Below are 16062 nucleotides of genomic sequence, written 5' to 3' on the forward strand. Positions count from 1 at the left end.
CTGCATGGGTTTGTCTTTGAGTTTCGGGAGTGAGAGATTAGCTTCCCAAGCTGTGGGCTTTTGGAAGGCGCTTGGGCAGAAAGAGAGCTAGAAGAGCACCTGTGGTCTAAGATGCAGGAGAAAAAGCTGCTCTTGGGAAGAGAGAGGGGGGTCTGTGGAGTGTAGAAAGAAAAAGAGATAATCTTTGGTAGCTGACTTGAGTTGATTTAATACAGTGGTACCTCAGGATGCAAACGGGATCCGTTCTGGAGCCCTGTTTGCATCCCGAACGGAACGCAAAACGTGACAGCGTGTCTGCGCGTGCACAGGTCACGTTTCGCTGCTTCCACGCATGCACATGACATCATTTTGACTGTCTGCGCATACACGAGTGGCAAAACCCAGAAGTAATGTGCTCCGTTACTTCCAGGTCACCACGGAGCGCAACATGAAAGCGCTCAACCTGAAGCGTATTTATCCCGAGGTATGACTGTATTTGTATTCAATTTTTCCAGCAACAAGTGTAGAGCTCAAACCAGCTCACAATATTCATAGAATCATAGAGTTGGAAGAGACCACAAGGGCCATCGAGTCCAACCCCCTGCCAAGCAGGAAACACCATCAGAGCACTAGATATTCACAATAGCATTAAAAAACAGCAAACATTGCAATCTATAACAGCAAACACAACAGCTTATAAAGCAAACAACAACAAATTCATGAAAACAATTCATACAATTAAATAAAATCATAGTAGGGTGTGGGTGTGTATGCACGCGCACACACGCACACGCACACACACACACACAGACAAACAAACACTTGAGATATGTATCTACCTACCTACCTACCTACTAAGTATCTACCTACCTACCTACCTACCTACCTACCTAAGATATCGAACAAATGATATCTTCTCCCAGAAGTCCTAACTTTGTCTTTTCTTATTTTTTTCGTTTCTTTCTTCTTCTTCATTTAGAAATCTAGCCCCTTTACGGCCGGAGACAACACAGACAAGCAGTGGACCTGAGAAGCAGGAAGTTAAAGCACCACGGGTGAGAAAACTGATGAGGCAGTACAGCTTGTGAGTATAATTCCAATTATGGCTGCTGTACACTCTTTCAGATGTGTTTCCCCTATGGGTCCATTTCAGGAGTTGCCAACCTTTCGGTTCAGTGGGCACATTTTGAATGCTGTGGGTGCCAGTCACAAAATGGCAGCCTTGGGATGTGGCATAATACAAAATTTAGAGTCTTGTCAGTGCTGCTTCCCCCACCCCCCAGATAACTTCAGGCTTGCCATGCAAAGTCAGCAATGTCCTGCTGGTCCTGATTATGGAGATCACACAATATTGATCACACACACAATGATGATGTTGCAGTGACAACGGTTGACCCGTGGAAAGTCATTTTGGGGTCAGAGAGTGAGTGTGGAGAGCTGTCCCTCATCTCTCTGCCCCTCCTCTTTCTCTTTCTCTCTCCTTTCACAGAAACATGCCTCCCCACCTCTACCATCCTTCTCCCAATCCATCCACCCTGAGTCCAACAGGTTAGGCCCCACCCCCATCAGGCTTTTCCCTCAGAAACAGAGCCAGTTCCCCTGTGACGGGGTGAAGCGCCTGCCTCGGTCAGTGGAAGTGCAAGAGGTGGAACTCTGCCCACCCAACCACTTCTGAAGCAGAAAAGGAGGTGTCCCGGCAGGTGGCATAACTAACCCGTTTTCCACAGATGAAGAAGCCGGGCGGCAATGCTTTGAGGAAGTGCTCCAGCTCCCACTGAGTTTGGCAAGAGCCAGGGCCACCCCCAGCCCCCCCTACTTCTGCCCGTGCCATGCCCTGGCTCTTGCCAAACTCACAGTCCTCAAAGCATTGCAGGGGGTTGAACTAGAATCTGGCATGTCCAACAGGTAGATTGTAATCCACTGGTAGATCGCAGGGTGTTCCTGGTAGATTCCTGGTAGATCCTGGCTGATTTCTGGCCCCTCAGCAATCTCCTTCCTAAAAAAGCTCAACAACTAGGGGTAGATCACTGCCAGTTTTTTTATACTGTGAGTAGAGTATTGGGAGCTGGACGTCCTTGAACTGGATAGTCCTCAGGATCACTTCCACCTCTATAATTCTATGATTCTGTGAGAGGTGATTGTGGAAGTGGTAGTGGGGGCAGCAGTGGAGGGAGGGAGGAAAGGAGGCGGCCATTCCTGTTTTGCCTCAGGTGACAGGCCAAGCCAGCTCAGGAAACACCTAGCAGTGGGGAGCTTTTGGATGCTGCTTTGCCACTGGGGAGAAGTGACTGAAGAGGGAGGAGAAAAGTGAGACCGTGAAGAAAACAAAGAGGAAGAGGAATAAAAAAGTGGATAAAATTAGAGGAGTCTTTTTGCACTGAGGTTGTTTCACAATCACATGGAAAAAGAGAAGTGGTCCAGTTTGAAAGAGAGTGCAGACTTAAAAGAGTGGAACAGTGAAGCCAGCATTCAAATCCCTGCTCAGCTCTGAAGCCCACGGAATAGCCTTGGGCCAAGCCCTTCTCTCCACCTCTTCTGCACCTCAGCATTGTTGTGAAGATGACGGGGAAAGACTCATGCAAGCTTCCTTGAGGTCTTTCCATGGGGAGTAAAGGTGGAATCAAAGTCTACTAATAAAGTAATCAGAAACAGTTCAGTGTGTGACTCGTCACATCTGTTTTTGGCCCTTTCAGCAGAAGTGACAGAAGCAGACTGAAAGATCTTGGCAAACTTTAGCAAGTCACAAATAGATAAGGTGAACAAAACAAATCAGGACAGGCCTCTAGCGGAAAGGAAGTGCACAACTGCAGCTCACACACACACTGGATTATGTTCGCCCCCATTATATACAATAACATGCAGACTGGATGAATTTTCTGTGGCTCTTCCTGGTTTTTAAGCAGCCCCCCCCCCCCCAGTTCTGTATGCAGACAAGGTTTTCTGAATGCAACCAAAACTGTCGAATTAGCTTTGCAACCTGAGTAACCCCTCATATTACATCTACTAACTGCTTCAAAAACCCTAAATTCAAATGAACTCTTAGCTTGCACTTTTGGCTCATGATGCCCTGCCATTGCCATTGCCACAGCCCCCTGCTCATTATTATTCCTGATTACTACTGCCAGTTGGGGACGCGGGTGGTGCTGTGGTCTAAACCACAGAGCCTAGGACTTGCCGAGCTGAAGATCGGTGGTTCAAATCCCCGTGACGTGGTGAGCTCCCATTGCTCGGTCCCTGCTCCTGCCCACCTAGCAGTTCGAAAGCACGTCAAAGTGCAAGTAGATCAATAGGTAAACTGGCGGGAAGGTAAACTGCGTTTCCGTGCGCTGCTCTGGTTCGCCAGAATTGGCTTAGTCATGCTGGCCACATGACCCGGAAGCTGTATGCCGGCTCCTTCAGCCAATAAAGCGAGATGAGTGCCACAACCCCAGAGTCGGCCACGACTGGACCTAATGGTCACGGGTCCCTTTACCTTTACCTTTTAATCAATGGGATGTGGGTGGCGCTGTGGTCTAAACTGATCAGGTGGTCAGTGGTTCAGATCCTTGCAATGGAGTGAGCTCCCGTTCTTCGGTCCCAGCTCTTGCCCACCTAGGAGTTTGAAAGCACATCAAAGTGCAAGTAGATAAATAGGTACCGCTCCGGCGGGAAGGTAAATGGTGTTTCTGTGCACTGCTCTGGTTGGCCAGAAGCAGCTTAGTTATGCTGGACACATGACCCGGAAAAACTGTCTGCAGACAAACACTGGCTCCCTCGGCCAATAAAGCGAGATGAGTGCCGCAACCCCAGAGTCATCTGCGACTGGACCTAACGGTCAGGGGTCCCTTTACCTTTACCTTACTGTCAGTTGAGCATGCCCAGTAGAGAGAATAAATCAGAGCCTGTGTGCACAGCAAGCCAGGCAGCAAACTGTGTACCTGCTGACTTACTAGTTTCTTTCTTTAAGCAAAACATCTTAATAATTCAATCAGCATAGTTTTCCCACTGTGAAAAATAATACTATTTATGGAGATTTTTTTTACTGGGGTCTAGGACATAGCTGTCAACTTTTCCCTTTTCTTGTGAGGAATCCTATTCAGAATAAGGGCATTTCCCTTAAAAAAAGGGGGGGAGGGAAACGTTGGCAGAAACGTAGGAGCAAGACAAGAGAATGTAGAGAGCTGAGAATCATTGAATAAATTGAGTGCTGTGAATGGTGATTAAATAGACTAAGTTTCATTGCGAATATTCCAGTGAAATTAATGTTACAGCTGTGCACAAGTGGCCTCCAACATTCACTGCTCTGTTTGTGCGTTGAAAAAATGGGAGGGAACATTTCAGCCACATTCTCCAACAGTTTCTCCCAGTGGGGCTCCCCAAGAGCAGCAGCCAGGGGACAGCTTCATCCCCCTCCCACCCCAAGGCTATGTTATGTTATTTTAATTTTTTGGTGTAACTGTCTATTTTGTTGGCTGGGCAACCTGGCCTCCAATGTGCATCCTCCATAATACCTCAGACCTAGATCAGATCTAAGTTTATAACTTAAAATGCTTATAACTTAAAATGTGTTATTAAAATGTGACACCAGAGGGCACTGCAGAGCAGCAAAGGGAAACTGCCATTAAACGTTATAGAACGTTATGTTTAACAAGGTTTATAAGATCAATGTAGCTCCAGCCTACTAGTGTCATGCCAGGGCATCGCGGGGCACAGAGGGAGAATGGTGGAGAATATTTGGAGATGTTTATTGGCTTTTTAGTAGGGAGGAGGAGGGAGGAAAAGAAACATCTCAAAAAATATGTCTTCTGAGGAATTTTGACTTATCTCTAAAAATTAGAGTATTTATTGCATGCCAAGAGTACATGCATTACATTTAGAATAACACAACAGAAACACATTCAGCATTTTTGGTTTTAGTTAAGGGTATATTTGTGGTACATCAACAGATTTTTCTTCTGCTGTTGCTTGAATGTAACGATAACACAAGCTAGTTATATTGACACAATGTGTTTATTGGTTTAAAGTTATGTCTCCACTTACACACACTTCAGTATGTACTGTTTTATTTTGGATGAAGGCTTGACATGGAGCATTTGAATTTGTAATGCATTGAAATTCTATTATGGTTTGTTGCTAAAAAAATTAACAAAATGAAAAATGGAAGGAAGTACCGTATTTTTTGCTCTATAAGACTCACTTTTTCCCTCCTAAAAAGTAAGGGGAAATGTGTGTGCGTCTTATGGAGCAAATGCAGGCTGCGCAGCTATCCCAGAAGCCAGAACAGCAAGAGGGATTGCTGCTTTCACTGCACAGCGATCCCTCTTGCTGTTCTGGCTTCTGAGATTCAGAGTATTATTTTTTTTTTCTTGTTTTCCTCCTCCAAAAATTAGGTGCGTCTTGTGGTCTGGTGCGTCTTATAGAGCCAAAAATATGGTAATATTGTTTGCCTCAATATATTATTAAGAATCCAGAAAACTGTGCAACTAGTCTCCAGACTGATGATGGCTTCAGGGGTGCCAGCTTGAATAAAATATGGGGGGGGAGGCAGGTGAGCCCCACCCCACATAATCAATCGCATTACGCAGTGCATGAACTCTATTTGAACGGCCCCTAGGAGTTAGCTCCTATGGTTGGCTTTGTTTTAAACTGCGATGAAAACGATTCTGGAATTGCCATTCACTTTGCTTGTGCTCATCACAACTATTTTCACTAGCCATTTGTTATAATCACATTTCTCTAATGAGTATGAAAAGGAACATGTAAGTTAAAATTAGACTGACACAAGTGGCAGAATGCAGATCTAAGTGTTATCATGCATGTTTTTGAAGCTTCATTCACACCTATTGAACATGACAAGAGTTTTCTATACAAGAAACAGTGACCATGCACTCATTTTTTTAAAAAAGCCTTTAAATAGTTAAAATGTAGGTGATCCTCTTTTAAAGGAAGTTAATTGGGCAAATGCCTGGTGCTCCAGCCTTGCAGCCAGAATGTGTGAAACTAAATTTCTGCTCCAACCTGCAGTTGTTATTTTCAAGTGACTGAGAATATTTACTCAATTGGCAAAGCCACATGAGAAAATTCCACTTCCATACAAATGAGTACAAGGAAACAAATTTACCTAGCAAGAGTGGGGAGAAAGCCAAATTATTCCTGCTGCGTATGAAGGGGAAAGTTTAAAAGAATGTCAGCAGCCTTGGTGCAAAATAAAGATTAACAAGGTCAAGGAACTAAAACCTGTCCATTTGCATTAATATAGCATCTAATTAACACAGAAAATAGTCTTTTTGTTTTATAATAAGCTAGGAAAGAGCGTGCTGTCAGGGTTATTGTGTGCTCCGAGGAGGGGTAAGGAAGGCAGCCAGGAGCTCCACTTGTAGCTGCTCTTGGCCCTGAAAGAAAGGAGCAGCCAGCGATTCCCCAGCCTCTTCAATGTGAACCACAAAATACTCCCCCTGGCAGAAGCTCTTGGTGCCCCTGAAACCTGGTTTTTACTGGAGACTGAGACTCACCAGACACAGCTAGGAGTGGCTTTGTATGTGGCAAGATTAATGTGTTCAAGGTGTGTGTGTGCGAAGGGGGTTGGGGTTGGTGGGAGACAGGGAGCTTATCTTGGCAAGGAAGGGTGGAGTGGGAAGGGTTTCCCCAAACCATTTGAAGCGATTTTATAGCTGTATACCGGTAATTAACGCATTTGGTGAGAATCAGAAAGGAAGCACCTCAATTTTTGTCACCCATAAATACATACAGTAATCTACAGATATGTTAATGGTAAGTGGAGCTTTAAATACAAAACAAATTCCAACCAATATGGAAGCTTTACTGTTGCTTTTTCAAAGGTTTTGTGGTTTGTAGATGCTTTCTAATGCAGCAGTCGGAGCCAGTGGCATCGCAGAGGGGGGGGGGCAGAGTGGTCCGCCCTGGGTGCCAGGTCTGGGGGTGTGTGTGTGACAAGAAGGCATCGTGCGGGGGCTCTGTTAGGATTGTCCTACTCTTGTGTAGGACTCTGGCAGAGACATATGCCCAGCTGGCATGTTCCCTCCCTCCTTCAAAAGCTTTCTTCAGCCCAAACATCACAACAACTGATACCAAGAGGCATCAGCACACTTAGGGATCCGCAGAGTATTGACAGTTTGCATAACAGAACTCAGTAGCACAGCATTTTGGCTAATCTACATTCATTTACATATAATACACCTGGAGCATTCTGCCTTAGCTCCTTCCTCTTTCTCATCAAACAGCAAAGAGAGAAAGAACAAAGGACAATACAGTAGTCCCACATCACGGAACACAGTATTCCAAACATCCTGTCTCCGTCACTTCCCACACTGTGGAATGAAAACATACACTGCCATGTGATAGACAACAATCCCATGACTGCAAACACGGAGCAAGAATCCTAACAGGGTCACCCCGCTGCTGCGACACGAGCAGCCATCGCGCCGCTGCAGCCGCATGTGGAGGATCCTCTGTTCGCGGTTGCAGCCACGAGCAGAGGATCCCGGCGCTGGCAGCTAAGCAGTATGTACAGCGCATGTGCAGGGTCGCACGCGTGCGCTGTACGTAACGACGCTGCACATGCGCTGTACATCACAGTTTGCCGCCGGTGCAAATGGACGGTGCCATATGGACGGTGGTGGGATCCCTCTGTCACTGCTACAGCCACATGTAGAGGATCCTGTCCATATGGCACTGGAGCGGTGCCACCGGCAAACTGCTATGTACAGTGCATGTGCGGCATCTCTACGTACGGCGCATGTGTCGTATGTAGCGACACCACACATGCGCCCTATGTAGCAACGCCCTGCCCTGGGTGTCACGATGCCTTCGTTTGGCCCTGGTCGGAGCACCCTCAGCATCCATCCTCCCTATATGTACAACTCTGTGTGTGCATTAGGAGATTCCTGTACCAGCAACTAGTGTGTGTATGTGACACACTTTTCAGAAAACACAAATGAAAATATAGCAGAACTGAAGAGGCGAGCAGAAACAAGTGGTAGACATTTTGAAAATGCTTTCTAGGTTATCCTCCCCATGAAAATGAGTACTTAAAAATATTGTAGTGAGCAAAGTTTCTTGTACTTTTCACAACCCAGTGATGAAGATGACCTTCCTCCAGCACTTGCAGCAGCGGTTGGGGCATCGCCATCACACTCATCAGCATCTCCTGTGTCACAGAGAACAAACTCGGAGGGACATTTTTCATCGTGTGCAAAGGTACATACAGATAACTGGAAGGGTGGGTTAAAATGTGGGCTCAGCAGCAGGTAAGGGTGCAACTCATAAATTCATAGTTGCCTTCAATAAGCATATTTGGTTCACATTCCTTGCTGTTATTGAAAATCTCCCCGCTGCTAATCCAAGCCTGAAATGCCAAGGAGTCCCTGCAAGTTCAACTTTCTGTCCCATGTTCAACTTGACTAGCTAAGAGTCTCACAAGCCTGATCAGGAGAGCTTGAAACTAGATTTTACAGACAAAAGACAAATACCTGGTAGTGGGGATAATAGCTTTAGCGATGCACGAAAAGCTGAGGTGGTGTTCCAGAAACCTACTAAAGTAAAGAAACTACAAGAAGGAAGCAGCTGGAGGGAACACCTCATGGTGTTAGTTGTCTCTACACAAATGCATAGAGTAAGGGAAACAAGCAAGATGAATTGGAGCTTTTAATTCAGGGTGGCAAATATGACCTGATAGGCATTAGTGGGATGGAACCCATGACTGAAATGTAGGGATTGAGGGAGGGGTATAGCCTGTTCAAAAGGAATAGGCCAAACAGGAAGGGGGGGTAGCATTATATGTAAAGGATGTGTACACTTGTGAAGAAATCCTTGACCTGGAAAATGGAAAGCAGATTGAGAAAATATAGGTAAAAATTGTAGGAGAGAGAAACAAGAGTGACCTTACTGTGGGGCTCTGCTACAGACTGAAGATGGATGATGCCTTCCTAATGCAGATTACCAAACATTCAAAAAAGAGATATATAGCAGTCATGGGAGACTTCAATTTCCCCGATATTTGTTGCAACTGAAGCTCTGCAGCGTCTGATAAATTCCCCATTGCCTCGCTAACAATTTCATTTTTCTAGAAGGTAGAAGAAGCAACAAGGGGATCATCTATCTTGGACCTGGTCCTCACTGACAGGGAGGGACTGATGGATGAAGTGGAAGCACTCAGAAACTTGGGATAGAGTATGGCAATATTGTTCACAAAAATGCCATGGGAAATGGACCTAGATGTGCAAATAGTTTCTGCAAAAATAAGGGAAGCCTCATTAAAAAAATTCTGCATAGTGGCATTATACACTGGTGAGGCTGTCCCAAATATGTAAGGAAGTCAATCCCAATTGTTGGAGGGGATGTGCAGTCAAAGGTACATATTTCCATATGTGGTGGTGTTGAGACATCATCAAACCCTTCAAAGAAATAAGCTGGATATACAAGGAAACCATGGAAATGTCTCCTGCACTAGCACTACCTGGGCTTAGGATCCTGCCTCCTCCTGATTATTCCAAAGATGACCTCTTAGCCTTTCTATTGACTGCTGTTCATACAGAGACAGCCAGATGTTGGAAAACAGGTGTTGGAATAACAAGAGTACAGTCAATGGCACTGGCTGAGAAACTAACATGCCAGGTGAGAGCAGCAAAGGGCAAACACAATCCATATTCCTCTTATATGGCAAGTGTTTATTGAATCCATAAATTCTTCAGGCAGTGGCAGAAATCCACCCAGCCCTCATGGGAAAATGCGGCATGATCTCTTAGAGTAATCAAATGAAACTTTAACACATGGCCTGATAAAAGTCTGTAATTTCATCAGGACAAGTTATTTGTTGTTTACTGTTGTCACAACTGTTTTCTCGAAATTTATCTTCTGTACCATGAAAATAAATATTTTAAAACAGTATTTAAAAAAGAAGCTATTCCACAACACGTGCAAGAGCAGGAGGAGCACTGAAATCTTTGGATGGGGGTTCACACAAGACCCCAGAGCCCCACTGTATTGCATGGGTCAGGGATAAGGAGGACTGTGGTGGCTGAGCTAGGCTTTATTTTGCGCCTGAATTGGGAGGCCAAAGAAGAGTTGAGAAATGCGCTCAGTTATTGTTGTGGTTCTGACACTGCTAGTGAATACAGTATAGAATTTAGCTTTCCTGCAGTTCATCTTCTCAAATGAAATTATTATTTTTTACAATTCAACTCCATTAACACTTCCTGAATTTTTACTGTGCTTCAGAGCCCTGCAGATCCTGGAGGGACCTTTGCCTTGGCACCTGGAGATCTGCTCATGGATTTCACGGAAGCCACGCCGATGGTAAATGATTTCATTTTGCAGCCCTGGAAGTTATGTCTCAAAGAATTTCTTAAATCTGCACGGGAAAAAGCTACAATGCTTATGTTGTAATAATTCAGAACACAATCTTAGTTCTGTTGTGATTCTGGCTTTCATAAATTATACTAAACCTGTAGAGATTCCTGATCTATTTATTTGAAACCAGCTTAAGAAACTGCTGACAAATGCTTGTATACTGTCAAGCCAGGAGGAAATTGTATCATTCTAGTGATCTGATATGATTTTTGTAATCATTTACTTCTTGATTTTTTTATAACAGGACACTACGGTTGTTCTGAATTTTAAAGTTTGTACTTGCCTTTGCCCACAGTCCCGTCACCAATGGTAGATTCTCTCCTGGAGAAAATAGCTTCTGGGGAGGGGGAGGGGCTGGGGCTTTCACTGAAACCACTCCACAGGGAAAAATAATTTTGTGAACGGCATTCTTGATTTTGCTCACACACATGCACACCCTGAAGACAATTGCTTTTTGATTTATTTTTCAAGTAAGAAGGAGTCACACAATTAATTCGTAAGCATATATATTGTCTTATTTTAGGCCTGTGACAGAATCTTGGGCTATTAAGAATGTTGCCAAGAGTGAGTGGTCATAAAACAAATGCCATAAACTACAACTTTTGACCATGTCTTCATCTTTGCAGCCTCCATCTCCATGTTCACAACCAGACCAAGTAGTAATTGCCACCTTGTTAATGTCTGCTTTTTTTTTAAACTTAGAATCATTTCCTCTGTGGGATACCATCAGGCTGTGCATTGCACTACGCAATTCTGGTATGTCTGTATTTGCAAGCAGCTCTTTTGGAATGCCTATTAATTTCATGGACTGGTGTTCCTTGTTCCTTGTTCCAAAATACTGCAAGTTTCATTTTTGAGAGTCAGTGACTTTGACTTCATAAGCAAATAATAAAAGGAGCCGTGTACATTCCACTCAACATTTGACTGACCCTTCCCCCCCCCCCGCCCCTAGTTTGTACCATCCACGCTTACACTAAGGATGCAAGCAAAGCAATGCAGACAAATGGACAGATAAGGGGATATGGCATGGCATGTGCAAGGCGGTGGAAGATGGAAATTGGGATAAGAGGAGGCAGCACGAGTGGGTGCTTGGAGGAGCTGGTGTGCGGGGCAGGGAGAGCCCTGATGATTAAAACTCTGCTTTAACCACCACCCTCTCTTAGTTTTCTTTAAAGCCTTCACCAGATAACTGCCATTTTGCTTTAATTTCTCTCTACATTCAAGAGGTTTGTAATATAAATCACGGGCAGTGTATTCCTAATTTCACAAGAACCAAGGTTATCCAGCAGTAAGTGTGCTTGAGTTTAAGCCTAAGGGGCCCAACACTCGCTAACTTGGGTTAATTTTCTCTTAATTTCCCCATTGTGTGCAGACCAGACTGTAGGGCTCAAAGCAGGAGGAGCCTCCTTGGCTACCTGGGTGCTGGGAAACGATGCTGGTGCTGTGAGAGGAGTAACCATGCATCCCATGCTGATCCATGAAACAGACCACCAATGCTAGAAGGAAGGAAGGAAGGAAGGGAGGGAGGGAGGGAGGGAGGGAGGGAGGGAGGGAGGGAGGAAGGAAGGAAGGAAGGAAGGAAGGAAGGAAGGAAGGAATTGGCAGCTGGTGCAGCTGTTTTAAAATAAGGATGATATGAGTTCTAAATGGAATCCCAGCCAGTAATCTGGCTGCTGCCTTTCGGATCATTTGAAATTTATTAATTGCCTTCAAGGGCAGTCCCATGTAGAGTGCATTGCAACAGACTGATCTGGAGGTGACTGCAGTATGGCTTACAGTGGCCAATTCATCTCGGAGAAGGGCCCTAGCTGGTGAACCTGGTATAGCTCCCACACTTGAGAACAAGAACATGTAATGCTCCTTCCAAGTTTCATTTTCACTTTATTGCTGCACATCCAGCCAGCCCATCACCATCTCCAAGCATTCTAGTACCTGAACCTTTCACCTGATTCTGTTGGAATAGAGAGAGAGCTGAACTGCATTCATATATTGGTGGCACCTTGTTCCAGATCTCCTGATGACAACTCATAGCAGTTTCAGATAGATGCTAAAGAGCATAGAGGACAAGACAGAAAGCTGTTCAGTGGCCCACCAATACTACTTTCTAGGAAATGGCACTGGAATTATGAGGAGAACTACTGAAGTACAGTGCCCCTAATCCCCACCTCTCTGAGTTGCTCCTGAAATCTACATTGGTTAACAGTACTGAAAGAATGAGCAGAGGTTCAGTCCCTCCCTCATCTCTCCCAACAAATGTCACCAGCCAGGTCAACCAAGACAGGTTTCACGCCATAACCAGGCCTGAAGCCATACTAAAATGGATCCAGATAACTAGTATTTTCCAAGCATGCCTTTCAAGCCCCTTGTCCCAAACGGGGACACTTGTTTAATGCTTCTGAGTTCAGAGAGGTGTCCTGAAGGAGGTAACTCCAAAAAGTAAATCCACTTAAGTTTCACCCCCACACAAACACACACATTTTCTCCACAACAGCTTTAAAAGCAGTTGGTTTAAAAATAAATAAATCATTATCTCCCTTTGATTATATAGTATATATATATATAAATACAAACTACCTCAGTGATGCAAGCAAGGGAGTGCAAATAAAGCCAGTGCCACAGCTGAACTGCAAGCCCTGCCTTTGCAAAGCCCCAGACTTCAAAATGCAATTGCATCGTACAAATTGCATTCATGCTAATTTTACAGACTCTTACAGAAGAACTAGGACAAATCTAACTCCAACTTTAGAGTTGGTCCTCTTTTTTTTAGAGCCAAATACATTTTTATTAGTTTTCCAACATTAATCCAATAATAGCCCAATTGTAACAATACCAATTCATACCCAATTAATACAATTATTCAAATACCAAATGATACTTTTACCCCCATCATTCTCTTAATTTCCGTCTGTGTTTCCCTGCAATGTTGAGGGAGTCGTCTATTCCTGGTGCAGAACAGAAATGGAAGTCAGAGTTGGTCCATTTTATCATATAGTGCTCTTTTGCTAAGTCAGAAGCAGCCCTTCTATATGTGGAGAAGGTTTTCAGCCTAATAATAATAATAATAATAATAATAATAATAATTTTTATTATTTATACCCCACCTGTCTGGCTTGGTTTTCCCAGCCACTCTGGGTGGCTTACAGCATATCTAAGGTAAAGGTAAAGGTACCCCTGCCCGTACGGGCCAGTCTTGACAGACTCTGGGGTTGTGCGCCCATCTCACTCAAGAGGCCAGGGGCCAGCGCTGTCCGGAGACACTTCTGGGTCACGTGGCCAGCGTGACATCGCTGCTCTGGTGAGCCAGAGCCGCACATGGAAACACCGTTTACCTTCCCGCTGGTAAGCGGTCCCTATTTATCTACTTGCACCCGGAGGTGCTTTTGAACTGCTAGGTTGGCAGGCGCTGGGACCGAGCAGCGGGAGCGCACCCCGCCGCAGGGATTCGAACCGCCGACCTTTCAATCGGCAAGTCCTAGGCGCTGAGGCTTTAACCCACAGTGCCACCTGCGTCCCTGTTTACAGCATATCTAAAAACATAATAAAAACATCAAGCATTAAAAACCTCCCAATACAGGGCTGCCTTCAGGTGTTTTCTAAAAGTTATGTAATTCTTCATCTCTTTGACATCTGATGCAAGGGTGCTTCACAGGGAGGGTGCCACTGCCAAGAAGGCCCTCTGCCTGGTTCCCTGTAACTTGACTTCTCGCAGTGAGGGAACTAGCAGAAGACCCTCAGAGGAAGACCCCAGTGTCTGGGCTGAGTGATGGGAGTGCAGACTCTCCTTCAAGTATACTGGGCCAAGGCTGTTTAATAAAGGGCATTTTAGATTCAATCCACTTCATTCATCAATTTACAGCGTACCCTTCCTCCCAAAGTAACCTGGGACAGCCTGTATGCATGTACAAAATGTGCAAGTTCAATCCCCGTTACCGTAGCTTTTCCTAGAAAAGCTTGAGGATACAGTTTGGGGAACAGAAACACTTGGATGCAGAAAGGGCCAATTGCTACCTCACCATTTCTTCATGCTAAACCAGGGGTCAGCAAACCTTTTCAGCAGGCGGCCGGTCCAGTGTCCCTCAGACCTTGTGGGGAATTGGACTATATTTTTTTTTGGGGGGGGTGAACGAATTCCTATGCCCCACAAATAACCCAGAGATGCATTTTAAATAAAAGCACACATACTACTCATGTAAAAACACGCTGATTCCCGGACCGTCCACGGGCAGGATTGAGAAGACGACTGGGCCGGATCTGGCCCCCAGGCCTTGGTTTGCCTCCCCATCTGCTAAACTGATCCATCTGAAGCTGCTTTTCCTTTTAAAAAAAGTCAAAAGCAAAAGGAAGCTTTTCTGTGCCCAGTGGTGCATAACACGCAGCCGGTTCCTGAGGGAAACACGTTTTGAAACATGTCCATCATACAGGTAGACTCAGCAATGATTGATTACAGCTCCCTGTTGAGAGTGTACTTGGCAACAAACATTTTTCTGCCATATGATCTGTGGGATTAAAGGCAAGGAAGGAGATCAACCACTCTGAAGTTCCTCATTCCCACAAAATTCATTAGAAAAAAGCAAGCAAGCAACCCTTCAGTGACATCTGCTGACTGCAACATCATCGTATTGGTCCATCACTGTATAATTATATGGACGGAATGCTTTCTTGACCTTGCAAACAGTTTGTCCAATGCATTCCTTTGTTTCTCCATCTCTTTCTGCAGACACTGATTCTATCACTCATGCATAATGGGCAATTTGCCCTTACCAGCCCTTTTCAATAAAAGCTTCCACTGTATCATAAAGGACCATACTGGAGGGAGCAAAATTATTGGAACATAGAGGCTCATTCTCACTCGCTTCATTTGTGTCACGGCAGATTTCTTCATCTCTTCTATGGAGTTTCTGTGAAGTGCCTCTCACCGATGAAGCATCCTTTAAAATTGCAGCTTCTTAATTAGATTCTGTATGGCTAATAGCAAAACAATCAATGCACATCAGTGTCTCAGATTGTGGTTTTTTTCCCATTGTAGATTTAGAGCTCTGGTTTCTAGTTTATAAAAGCTGCTTGTTGCTCTATACCTGATGGATATCTGTGCCATTGCATATGGCATTGCATATTACATGGAAAACCCCCTCAGCTCCTTAAGAATCAGGAAATGCACAGATCCCGGGCTACAAACAGCACACACTGCATTAACTTATATAATGATTGCCATGAACATTTATTGTGGCTTTGTCTCTAGAAATGTGTGTGTCTGCTCCCCCGTGTGTGAAAATAGGATGAGATAATGCTCCTATCGAAAGTATGCAGTCATGCTTTCTTCAGAGAACAGCACGTTCCATTCTCTTGATAAACCAGTATGATGTGGTGAAAAGTATAATCTGGAAGAATGAAAAAATGCATTTTATTTGGGAAATGATGGTAAGTCTAGCAAAATGAATCACTGCTAATTTGCATTCACTGACATTGCAAAAATTAAAGATAATTGTGGTTATCCAGCTAAGGAACTCCTTGTGTAAACAAGGTTATGGAAACATATTACTAGTTGGGTTGGAAGCCATGGATATAAAGATAATACAGATTCTATGCAATGCTAACTACAGTGGCACCTCGGTTTAGAAACAGTCCTGTTTACGAACTATTCGGTTTATGAACTCCGCAAAACTGGAAGTAGTGTTCCGGTTTGTGAACTTTACCTCGATCTACGAATGGAAGCCGAATGGTGGAAGGGCACTGGCG

At 44.5% G+C, this 16062-nt stretch overlaps 1 protein-coding gene across 4 annotated transcripts in view; it reads left to right on the forward strand.

Moving 5' to 3' along the window:
• EPB41L4B (erythrocyte membrane protein band 4.1 like 4B) overlaps positions 1–16062 on the forward strand; it is a 143265-nt gene that overhangs the window by 107010 nt on the left and 20193 nt on the right. For 2 of the 4 annotated variants that reach the window (XM_083709277.1, XM_083709279.1), the window contains exons 20-23: positions 959–1063; positions 8055–8175; positions 10195–10272; positions 11029–11082. In XM_083709277.1, the coding sequence (XP_083565403.1) occupies positions 959–1063; positions 8055–8175; positions 10195–10272; positions 11029–11082 (358 nt within the window). The remainder of the gene's footprint in view (positions 1–958; positions 1064–8054; positions 8176–10194; positions 10273–11028; positions 11083–16062) is intronic. The other 2 variants (XM_083709278.1, XM_083709280.1) reach the window with 1 other exon arrangement.

The sequence above is a fragment of the Podarcis gaigeae genome, assembly GCF_964106915.1.
Source record: "Podarcis gaigeae genome assembly, chromosome: 13".
In the NCBI taxonomy this organism is placed as follows: Eukaryota; Metazoa; Chordata; class Lepidosauria; order Squamata; family Lacertidae; genus Podarcis; species Podarcis gaigeae.